Source organism: Aspergillus pseudodeflectus, assembly GCF_044049435.1.
Source record: "Aspergillus pseudodeflectus strain CBS 756.74 chromosome Unknown BJX68scaffold_102, whole genome shotgun sequence".
Lineage (NCBI taxonomy): Eukaryota > Fungi > Ascomycota > Eurotiomycetes > Eurotiales > Aspergillaceae > Aspergillus > Aspergillus pseudodeflectus.
Genome location: NW_027263878.1, coordinates 41187 through 53017, shown reverse-complemented (window position 1 = coordinate 53017; position 11831 = coordinate 41187). Strand labels below are relative to the sequence as shown.

Sequence of the window (11831 nt, the reverse complement as noted above, 5' to 3'; positions counted from 1 at the left end):
AGTGTGACTCACTGGTGACGATAGGTAGAAAGAAAAGTCTGTAGTCCTCAGCAACGCGAAACTTGTTTACAGGTAAATCGTAGCCTTCCCACCGGGCCCTCCTTGGCATGGGATTGATAGGCTGCCATTGCACTTTGAATTGACACTAAAAATGACGAGATGTAGGTGAACCTGGTTCTGCCGGTGGTTGCAGGGCCTGGTGACATGGCCTCGGTCACAAAATAAAGATGGGGCGGGGCGTAAAAATGGTCAGTATGCCGCTCAGTCAAAGCACGAAGCCTGCTGGGACGCAGAGATACTTCTCTGGGGTTGCTAAAGAGGGACCGGACACTGTGTTTCCCTTGCACGGACGTACCCAGCGCCCACTGAATGGCGTGGCCTTAAATTATCCTTGGATTGGCCAATTGACATATTAGTGGAAGTAGACATCATGTTGCCAGCTACTGTCGACGATAGGGAACACCGGTAACCACAGGAGATTGACATTTTGGCTTGATATAAGTCGGGCCCAAGGTAAGAAGAGTTGAGAAAGACGACGGTCACTGCGCTAAGGCCACCTGTAAGACGACACGAAAAGCGGAGGAAAATTGATTGGCGCAGGCCGGTCCGCTCTTCAGACATTATCGCCAGAGGCTCACGATGTAGAAGCCTGACGAGAGGACGGTTTGGGTTATACCGTGGCGAGGTCCCCCAGTTCTGAAAGTCCAAGGTGAGCTCAATCGCTTCAGAGGAGATCTCAGCTCTACTTCGTATGGAGAGTCCTGTGCCTTGACCCCAGACCTCCCGGATCTAATCCCGAAGGAAATAGATCAGTGAGCTATCCATCCAGTCATTTTGGTCCCAAGTCCGGCAGAGTAGAAAGCCGTTTAGTTTAGATTTCTTTCTTCCTAGAGGCCACAAAGACTCCCAGCCTCGGAGAGCTGTCGGAGAGCTGTAGGTTGCCGATGGAGGTGCTTGGGAACACTGTGACAGCTCTAAAGGATTTGGGAGCCGTGGTCCGAGTGCCCAAAGAACAAGGCGGTCTTCGCCACCCGCGAGAAGGTTTGAGTTCACTCTTAAACAAAATCCGTTAGAGCTCCTGAATTTGAACTTCATGATTTGTCCAACCACCGAGACGGAAACCGCTTGTGTGTGTCACATGCATCGTGTATTCCCCTTGTCCTAGCTCCCCGTCCTACTCCCGTTGAAGTCTGAAGAAACCACCGATTATGGACACTGGCTTGAAATTAGACAGCACTGATAATGAGATGATGGCCACATAAACCCACTGCAATTATCTTGTCAGCTAAAAATAGGCACCCAGAGCCATTTGGGCCTGGTCACCTTGATCACCCGCTGAGGGCGGCTCAACATGTCGCTCAACGTGCAGCTACAGTGGGTCTCGAGATACGAGGCTCTCATTGCACGGGGCTTGGGTCCGTCTCCCTCGTGATGCCTCAGAGGCCCGGCTGAGGAAAACAGCCGCATTTCGGTCTCGGCAGGGTTTCGAGCAGGTGAGCGCTCGAGGCGAGGGCCTCAAATATATTTCGACATGGGCGGCCTGTACTGAGTTGAACTCTGTGACCACCATCTTTAGCCAAGGAGATGTGCCCCGCAATAATTCATAGTTTTGTTGTCAATAACCAATGTCCGACGTGAGCCACTGTATGTTGATTGGCACGGAGCAGTCACGGCGGGGAGCTCTGGTGTCCAAAAGAGTACTATTAGGATTGTTGGGAAAAAGCGGTCACAAAAGTACCTTAATTAGAAAATAAATGCTAATGGAGAAACAACGTAGAAGCACAAAAAAGTCAAAGAGCCAGATACAACTTTTGCGAGCTGGTTTCAATGCCCTAATACATGGCAATTTGTTGATGCCGGCGTAGCCCAAGCAAGGGCTCGACAACACTGCGCATTGCATGGCCATCAACAGGGAACGTTTTGATCCGGAACCGAGCCAGAAAGAAGACATGTTGGACCGCGAGCCGGCAATGGCAGGCAAACATGTCAAACAATTCCTCCAGGATCCTTTCGTCACCGGGCCCAAGGGGCTCTCCTTCCTTCATGCTCTGATCAACCAACCATCTCATATTCTCAAACACTTTCTCCTGGTCATTTCCGTCGCGGAGCAGGTCAAACCATTTGTGATCGAACCTGAACAGCCGTCCAAACCAGATAAAGCAATCTCTCACCACCTTGAGCTTGTATTTCTGGGACTTCGAAGCCTTTGCCTCATCGGTCTCCCGCTGTCTTTTGTATCTCTCGTCGGATTGCAAAATCGAATGGACGATGGCAGTCTCGATGTTCAGCGGAAGTGGCTTATACTTGCGAGCGAGCTCCGGGGACAGATCCAGCTCGTCCAGAAATTTTTGCACTCTCGTCGGTCGGTGGTAATCAAAACTTTTCAGGACTTCCCACAGGGTCTGGACATCGAGAAAATCCCCTTCCTTGCCGTTGCGACCGGCCCATTTCTTCAAGGCAGCGCCCAGGTCATACTGTGACGCATACGGTCTGTCGGCCAGTTCCTTCTGAGTGATGAGTCGTTGCTGCATCTTGTCCATGAAAAACTCTCCCATTTCCAACGCTCCGCTCAGCGCGTCGAGGAGCTGACAACAATATTCATCATCACCACCGGGCACTAGCTGCTTATAACTCCAGTCGTGTCCGACCTCTGCCCAAGTGTGGCGGAGAATTGTTGTGACCTGGATTTCCACGCGCAGTCTATGCCAGGGCTTGGGGTCCTGGGCCTGCTCGATCTTGTGAAGTTGTTGATTGAGAGAGGTTGGAATGGGTGAATGGGGATTGCATGGATATGGAGGAACTCGAATAGACTAGAATGTCCATATTATCCATGGATCGAGCATAGTATGTCTTCTTTTAGTAGTTGCGGGCAAAGCCGTACAGTACCTACAGAGCCATTCCGCATGGCACAAACGGGTTCGAGGATTCCCTTGTGAAAACGCGCATAAATTCCACCGGTGCCCTTGACTCGGAAAGACATACTTGGCTTGCAATAATCCATCCCGGCATTAGATTCAATTTCTTTCGAGTCCTTTTCCCCAACGTGTCTCTCAGATCGTGACCAACCACGGATTTTTTTTTTAGAGACTTAGCCGCAAATGGTCACCAACCGTGGCTCCAATCATATCCATGCCCGCGCACAGAGCGCATCACGAGCGCCAAATCATGTTCAGCCGCATTCACCTCTCTCGTCTCTGGAGAGCGTATATATCTTAAATGAAGCCTCCGTTCCGCAAACGCGACGGATTATCAACTCCTTCTACCAACTACGTCGCACACTCAGTGTATCAAGTTAAGGTGGAACAAAGCGAATCGAACAAGGCCAATAATGTCCCTGTCGACACTTCCAACGGAGTTACTCCTCCACATCGCCAGCTACACCGAGACCGAGAAGGAGCTAAACAATCTCGTCCGATCCTGCCGCCGGCTCTACACCACGCTGAACGACACCCTCTACAAGCGGCACGCGGAAGAATCTGCCACATCGGCGCTGATATGGGCCGCCGAGCATGGCATGCACAGAACAGCGAAGCACTTCCTGACTCTCGGTGCCGACGTAAACGCAACGAATGAAGACGGTTTGACCGTACTCATGCTAGCTGCGGCGAAGGGTCATGAAGAGGTCGTGCGGACGACCCTTGGGGTTGAGGGAATTGACGTCAACGCTCAGCACTGGCTGCATAAGCGGACGGCTCTGCACTATGCCGCGATGGAAGGCCACTACGAGGTCGTCAAGGTGCTTATTGGCGCGAAAGGGATTGGTTTCAATATACCTGAAGGGAATTATGGCGGCACGCCATTAATCGCATTGATTTCCGCTACGACGCCTGGGAAAGAGGAGGTGATGCGATTGATTGTTGGCCAGGAGGATATCGATTTGAATCAGGTGGATACGAAGTGGGAGTTGTCGACCTTGCTCTGGGCAATTCAAGATGGACAGACCGAAAGTGCATGTATATTGCTCGAGAAGGAAATTGTTGATGTCAATTTCGCCGACCCTCGCGGCCGAACACCGCTGTGGTGGGCGGCGAAGTTAAATGACGAGACGTGTGTTCGTCTCCTGCTTGCCAGAGATCATCTTAATATTAATGCTCTGGACCACAAGGGTCAGACGCCTTTATGGATCGCTGCGAAGCAGGGCCACGAAGGGGTAGTCCAGATGCTGCTGCGCGAAGGAGCGGATCCTACCACAAGGGACAATAAACACTATCGCAATGCCCTCACGGTGGCTGCGTTCAAGGAGAGAAAGGACGTTGTTTGTCTACTCCTCCGTGAAAAGAACATCAACTATGCAGGGGAAGACATCGAAGTTCTTCGGGCTTTCGTCCTGCAGGCTCGGGAGAGGGGTCATTGGGAGACCGTGAAGGTGATTTCGGACACGTTGGGTATGATTGGAATGGAGCATCAATGTAAGGAGAAGGTGAGCAGAACAGTCAGGGGCTCTAGAGAGCCTGCACGTCTGAGCTTAATGTTGCGTTTGAGGAATACGATAGCGCAAGGCCAATGATGAGAAGCTCCGTCTTCGCCCATACCTCTCGTATGCTACCCGAATGACGTTGAAACTCCGTACCTCATTCCATGTAGTCGCCTTAAGAGAATAATAACAGCCTCTTAGTCCTCTTCCTCCCTCTCGTCATAGCCACAATCCTGCGCCGCGTTTAGCTATCGAGACAAATGCCAAGCATGCTACATGTATTCAGACTAATGATACAGTAGTATCGAGACAGGCCTGGAGTGCAGTCCGAATATATCATTATGGCTGAAGCTCCGGGTGTGCAACTAGACTCCGTGTGGGGTGACCTTTCACTGGAGCAAAGAGTCTCAATCATGAGAGTCCTTATATCTTTGGAGAAGAAGATAGATCTTTGTCGTTTAGCAGGTCTGGACCTCCGACTCGCCCGTCGTTCCATCGCTAACAGTGGCGAAGATACGGGAGATTGTACTATACGAGCGAGAACATTCCAGGTGCAAAATCGGTGGAGCTCCAAGGAAATGTGTCGGTCGACCTCCGTAACGCAGCTAGGCGCCAGTTCTGCCTTGGCCCAATTGCTGGAACGGAGTGGTGGAATGGAGAACGCGCTACGATGGATATAGACCGCGGCCCGTGTATGTCTCATCCTTCCCTGCCATTGAAAGGCCGTGCTAATATCCCAAAGGGGATCATCCACAGGACTATGCTATCTCAGTTGCTCACCGCGAGATGAAGTGGATTGAGCGGTTTGCTGCTCCCAAACCAGACAATGACCCTTTAGTACCATCGAAGACACAGAACTCTCCGGGTAGCCACATCTCTCTGCTCCAGCGCTATGTACAAGTCGCTCCATACCTCCTTGCCTCCGATTCCGACGTCGTCGCCTCCCATATATGGCATAGTGACCTCCATGCTGGGAACATCTTCATCGATATTAATACCTGCCAAATCTCCAGTATTATAGACTGGCAGGGGATTTGGGCTGCGCCATTTATACTACAGGCCCGTCATCCGCGGCTAGTGCAGTATGACGGCGAACTCATCCTGAAAGCTCCGACAAATTTCAAAGACTTGGAACCTGGCGAGAAAAACCGGATCCGCGACAACATGAGCCAGTCAATCATTCTTTATTTGTATGAGCAGACAATCGCCAAGGAGGTGCCAATTCATCACAAAGCCCTTCACTTTAGCAATGGCCGGACAAGATGCGAGCCTATTATATTCGCTGGGGACACGTGGGAAGATGATATCATACCGCTCAGAGAGTCTCTGATTCGAATCGAGAAGTAAGCCCACACCATCCCATTGTTGCGACCAAAGGCTGTTTTGTCCAGCCCTGGTCATTCAGCTAACTATGCGCAGATACTGGGACGAGTTCGGTTTTGATTTTCCGTGCCCCTTCCACTTCACGGAGGATGAGCTGCGAAAACATGCAGAAGACAGTGAAGGGTGGAACGAGGTTCAGGACTTTTGGGCTTCGATTTCATCCATTGTCGCCCGGGACGGGTGGACGCCTAACGGGGGGTACCAGGACGCGGTGGCTCTTTTCAACGGACTGCGCGAAACAGGTCTCAAAGTTAAGAGATGGAAGGAGAGGGAGGATTTCCAGGAGCACACAAAGTGGGTTGAGAATGCGTCCGCACAACCGCGACGCTCTACCTAGGACGGCCACGGTGCGTTCCCTAGATGTGGACTATACCATGTTCGCAGTGTATGGGCAGCCTACTTCTACACGCAAGCGTCCTCTACTTCCTCTATGCGCTGTCCATTGATTGCAGTGTCTTGCTAGGTAATGCCGTACAACTTCGGCATGACTCAACGATTTTACCCGTACGTGATGATAAACAGATCATTATTGCAAACTAGTTCGCCGAACGCCGAGAATGCGGGAATCGTGAGCTGTACCCGTATCATTCAAATTCCACAACGAGCTTTTTTCCTCGAGCTTCTCCTTTACGAAGACCATCCAGACCCTTCAAAACCGCCTCGAGTCCTCCTCTGGTTACCGTAATCGCAGGCGGGTGGAGAACATCACCATACAATGCCGGCAGGCTTGAATAAAACCGCCTCAGAACCTCGCCATCGGCCGGTGTGACAGGAAACACAGGGCCCAGCGGCGCCAGCATCTGAAACTGCTTGCCAAATGCCGTGAATACCATTAGAAACTTGTACTCGACGTCGGGCTTGGTCGGTTTTCCTTGATCGAGGAGTGTGATCACTTTCCCACTGGCCAGGACGTTCGCGCAAAACGCTGCTGAACCGCCCTCTGAGAAACAGTCGATGGCTCTCCTGATATTCGGATACGCCTTTGTGATGTCCTTGACGGCTGTCGGGGAGGAATAGTCGAAGACATCATCTGCACCGTGTCGCCTCACGAGATCGAACGACCGAGGCGAGGCGGTTGCAACGACCTTAAGGCCCGCCCGCTTGGCGAGTTGGATCGCGAAGAGACCGACGTTCGATGCGCCGGAGTAGATGAAGATAGGAGAACGCTCCCCTGGGATACTCGACCCCTTCTCGATATCCTTCAAGGGAACATCAAGATACTCCAACGCCAGAACCGCCGTAACAGCTGAAATCCCAAACGTCGCCGCCTGCGCATCACTCACACCCTCTGGAACCTTCCACGCAAGACCCGCATCAACCTTGAGATACTCGGCAAAAGACCCAATATCCTTATACTGCCCCCCATGCACGAACCCCGCGACCCTCTCCCCGACCGTCCATTGCTTCGCAGCATTCTTCCCAACCTTCGTTACGGTCCCGGCATAGTCGCATCCAACGACACTACCCCAGGGGGAAAGGACGTCGATGTCTTTAGTGTCGATGGGGTTCAGGGCGACGGCGGAGACTTTGACAAGGATTTCGTCGGCGGTTATCTCTGGGGTGGGGATTTCGGTGATGTGGGCGCCTTGGCCGAGTTGGCGCTTGAGTGCGAGGGATGACACGCGCTTGAGGAATGTTCGTTTTGCGACGATGGCTTTCATCTTGGATGGACGCTTGCGGTGATGACGCGAAAAGATAGGACGGACTTGGTCAAGGAAATGCGACGAATTCACTCTCAGAACGCTGGTTTCCGGAGCAGATCTCAGTTTCGTTTCCCGTGGGATTGCGAGGCTGATATAGGACCCTGCCCCACGAGCCCGGATAGACTCAACACCCCGATACAAGAAGGATAGTCTAGTATGATTAATCAAGAAGTCCGGCGTCCATTCACGTAGACGGATCGAGCCTCGGACGACTCCACTGGTCGGAACTATCAGTAATCACGAGGTGGCGTTCCTCGGTTACCCACTCATTTGGCTTTTGGCTTTTGGCCTACGGAGATCGGGCTGGGCAGCCTCCATCGAGTGGTCTAGAGTGTCAGAACGCAAAGTCGACCCACCGAGAAGCTGCATTAGGAAGTCGTACAACCGTACTCGGTATGGACTATCCGTGCCTTCCAGCGCACCCACCGCCTTCGTCTTATGGGTGCGCCACGTATTCTTCGTCGCCACATATTCCTCGTCGATTTCTAGTATTTGAAGCTATTTAACAACCACAACATCTATTTATCAATATAAAAGTCTTCTCCTGCCTCTTCTGCACGTATCGCGTTTTCAATTCCTTGCTGAATTGACTCCTCCGAGCGCGTGGTGGGCTCCCATCCATAGACCTTTTTAAACTGCTTGGATAACCTCTTCTGCTCGCGCGCAAGATCTTTCTCCTTCCTGACCTTAATTGACCGAATAGCATCTTGAACCCTTAGTATCCCGTCGCTGCCAAGAACCTTAATCTATCGCTTTGTATTATTCCGGTGTTTTGGCTCTTTTGCGGCCCTAATTCTACAGATTGCTTGCTGGGTCATCTGTAGCTCCTCCAGCTTCATCATCTAGTGGTGAAAGACCTTTGTCAAATTCCGCTTCGTCTTCTCTGAGAGGAGGTCTAGATCGCGCATAATCTTCGCCTGGTTCCTTGTAAGTGCTTTAATTGTTGCTAGAGGACTGTTTTCAACGCTAGAAGATAGTAATTGTGGTGGTGTAGTCTCGCGGAGGCCTTCTGGGAGAGCTATATCTAGGAGTTCTGCTTCGTTGGCAAGCTGCTTGACGATTTGTTCTCCATTAACCGGCCAGATCCCACGATCTTTAAAGGATTCTCGAATAATTCGCTGTGTAAAGGCCTTCTCGCGGATTGGTTGAATAATCTGTAAGAACTCTGCCTTCCCATATGGCTGACCACCCCAGAAGGATAATTCATTATTCGCGAGCCGGAATTGCTGCTTATAAGCAAGAAAGGGCTTGCCATCAAGAGGTTGACATAGATGAGTTGTATGAGGCAAGAAACCAAAGGGAATAATATCATTATCCTTGCAATATTGTAGAAATTCAAGCGTAAGGTGCGCGCCGTGGCCGTCAAATATTAGATATCGCTTCTCGCCTTGCTTCGTACGATTGGGATCCTTTGTAGCGCGGTCAAATTGAACTAGCCAGGCAAGCGCTAGCTCATCAGATATCCAACCATTTGGGGATATCGCGGTCATTGTATCCAGTGGTAGCGCCTCACTGCCGCTGTACCAGGCCTCCATATAGCTGCCAGCAGCTTTAAATATAAAGAATGGGGCCATTATCCAACCATCCGCGCTAATACATTCAACTGCTGTAATATTTTCGCCTTTTTCACTCTCTGCGAGGTCGGGGCAGGAAGACTTTGATCCAAAGACCTTTCGCGCACGGCCTTGACCTGGTTGGAAGCCGCATTCGTCGAAGTTGTATACAAGACGAGCAGGGACCCCATTAAGAAGCAATTTCAGCTGGTTATACCAGTATTTAAGCAAGCCAGCATCTTCAGCCTGTATCCTCCTTGATTCCTTAGTCCTTTGCTTCACTGGAGCAAGCCCTAGATGTGCTGGTACGCGCGATTCGAATCGGTATGGCCACATCTTGCTAACCTTCTTGTCTGGATGGCCCGCGTGAGCAAGCGCCTGGTTTGCCCAAGCCGCGATGACTGAAGCCGTGGGTGGGAGGTTCCATTTCCGCATCTGTATAATCCATTGGATCAAGACCTCCTCTTGCCATGGTTGTAGAAGGTTTTTACTTGACGTGGTTGGTGTAGTTGGTGCTTTCGCTTTTTGAAGGCGCGTTTTTAATGTACTACAAGAGACATTAAATTCACGCGCAATCTTCGCGTAATTTGGTTTTTTTTGTGCTTTAGCCGTGGCGATAGCTTCAAGCAAGCGGGATTCATTAAATTCAGGAGATTTAGGCATGTTGTGCAGTTAAAAAAATATAAAAAAGTTATAATATTAAAATCGACGAAGAATACGTGGCGCACCCAAACCGGCGAGGCGGTTTGGGTGGGCAGAAAGGCACGGATAAATCTTGATAGAGTTGCTAGTCCAGCGGGGCAGGGGAAGCTCCATCCAATCACCTGGCATCGCGTCAAGAGCCTCCAATCTCACTTCCATACTAGCAGTCAGAGCATTTGGTCTAGTATGTCATACGACTCACCACAGAACTCTAGATTCATCTCCGCGAGCGATAGAACGCATATACAAAGCGAGTCGATACTGTCGCAGCCATCAGTGTGTTTCCTGGTCAGGAGTTTCCGAAAGTTGCTACCAACAGCGGGACTTGATTTTGATAACTGGACAGGTTGTGACAATGGCTCACTCCTTGCCCGGGACGGACATATGGATGCGCCCCCCGACAGGGAAGGAACAACCGGGGTTCCTGTCATATCCGATCTTATTACGCACTGGTCGCGCCTTCCCCGAGCACTCCAGACAAAGTCTGGATACGGAAGGTACGTTGCCACGGTAACCTGGGCCATACCTTCCGTCTATGAGCCATATAGACATTGCACTCGACTGGGAAGAAGCGACTGGCGTGCCTGCCATATTCGGGCCGGGTGGTGCATTGGTCGCACCTTCCTCCTATGGCAAATTAGAAGTTACATTTCCGTAGTAACCTGGTCGTACCTCCCTTGTCAAGTGTCTCCGTACTCGACAAGAAGATGCGACAGTTGCAGCTGCCTGTATGATCAGGCCGTGGGTACTCGCTCTGTGCTTTTGTATATCTCCTACACACCTCCGCCTCAATATCGTGAGTTGTCCAAGATACGGCAGTTGCACTTGTTGACTAGTACAGCCTCACTGCGTGTCCTCACCATGAGTCGCCTAGCGATAAGGCGCAGCCGAGCGCAATCTTGTTTCATTCGTTTCGGAGATATGATAGGTCGATGGGTCGTTACTCTATCAGTCAGGCTCGGAAAGCTCGCGTCGTGTGCCTAGAGGGATCTTGATCTCACCTCGCTCGAATCCAGTCATTTATCGCGGTCTTACTGCGATTCGAGTACTCCAGTTACTGTTAATTAACCCCACGTAATTCTCTCACAGTCAGGCCGCCCGTCAGACGCATACGTATCCCACCGACACGGAGTATCAAATCTCGTGTCCGATTGGACCCGTGGATAACCCTCCTCTCCCCATTCGGAACGATGATGCGCCCATCCCAGACAGATCTGAGACAAGGCCACTCCGCATCGCCGGGACAGTCGATCATCCAGCTCCTGAACTTTAATCCGCGCGATAATTATAGTACCGTCATCATCGTCAATGCTGGCAAGGATCTTTGGCTCACCCTCCATCTTGTGACTTCGTCCTCCCCAGGCCGTATAAAATGCCCAACTGCTCACCCATCCTCATATACCGGATCCATTATCAGCCAAAGAAATTCGATAGAAACATTCCTTCTCTCGTAGGGTCAGAAGAAACGCCACTCAATATCTCACTCATCCAGCAACGAACTCAAAATGAAATCATCCATCCTCGCCGCAACCATGACAGCCCTCGCTGCCCTGTCAGCCGCAACGCCAACTGCAATCGAGGCTGAATCCCGCCAATTCCAAGTCTCCGTGACCTTTTACGGCGAAAACGACCAGTCATATAGCCTCCTGGTTCCGGCTGATCGGACGGTTGTCCACATTGGCACGTGTTTCATTCCTTTCCTCCCCCTCCTTCTATCTCGAAATCGAACTATGGAACGGATGAATGTGCTAACTTATTCGGCAAATAGACAACCCCCTTATCGTCCACAGAGTGACTTCGCCCGGCGGCGGATTCTGTACGTTTGTCGGTGTGGAGGGCGAGAGTGTGGTTATTTACGCCGAGGATGAAAAGGTGCTCAGTGTGCCGCAGGTGATGAGTTGGGGGTCTTGTGGGAATAACTGAGCTTCTCGTCCCAACGAAATTTGAAACCGGGGTTGGGAGTGATCGTGTGTTGATCTTGATAGGATATCAAACCATATGGGGGATTCTGGGGACTGTGGCTGGGGTGCCGGCACTATGCTTATTATCAAATTCGAGGTATATATGATATGCTAG

General features: G+C 51.1%; 3 protein-coding genes across 3 annotated transcripts; 2 read left to right on the top strand and 1 right to left on the bottom strand.

Moving 5' to 3' along the window:
- Positions 1–2331: 2331 nt before the first annotated feature.
- On the top strand, positions 2332–6134 carry BJX68DRAFT_274245 (uncharacterized protein; the record flags this gene model as incomplete). Its single annotated transcript, XM_071047620.1, has 6 exons — positions 2332–2844; positions 3157–3284; positions 4741–4833; positions 4920–5106; positions 5157–5757; positions 5834–6134. Exons 1-6 carry the CDS (start codon positions 2775–2777, stop codon positions 6132–6134), a joined length of 1380 nt encoding a protein of 459 aa, XP_070892418.1. The 5' UTR covers positions 2332–2774.
- Positions 6135–6214: 80 nt separating this feature from the next.
- On the bottom strand, positions 6215–7543 carry BJX68DRAFT_249997 (zinc-binding alcohol dehydrogenase family protein). Its single transcript, XM_071042192.1, has one exon. It carries the CDS (start codon positions 7456–7458, stop codon positions 6382–6384), a length of 1077 nt encoding a protein of 358 aa, XP_070892417.1. The 5' UTR covers positions 7459–7543; the 3' UTR covers positions 6215–6381.
- A 3717-nt stretch (positions 7544–11260) lies between these two features.
- Positions 11261–11678, top strand: BJX68DRAFT_273200 (uncharacterized protein; the record flags this gene model as incomplete). Its single annotated transcript, XM_071047389.1, has 2 exons — positions 11261–11441; positions 11524–11678. The coding sequence occupies 2 exons, from the start codon at positions 11261–11263 to the stop codon at positions 11676–11678; spliced, it is 336 nt and encodes a 111-aa protein (XP_070892416.1).
- Between the last annotated feature and the right edge of the window lie 153 nt (positions 11679–11831).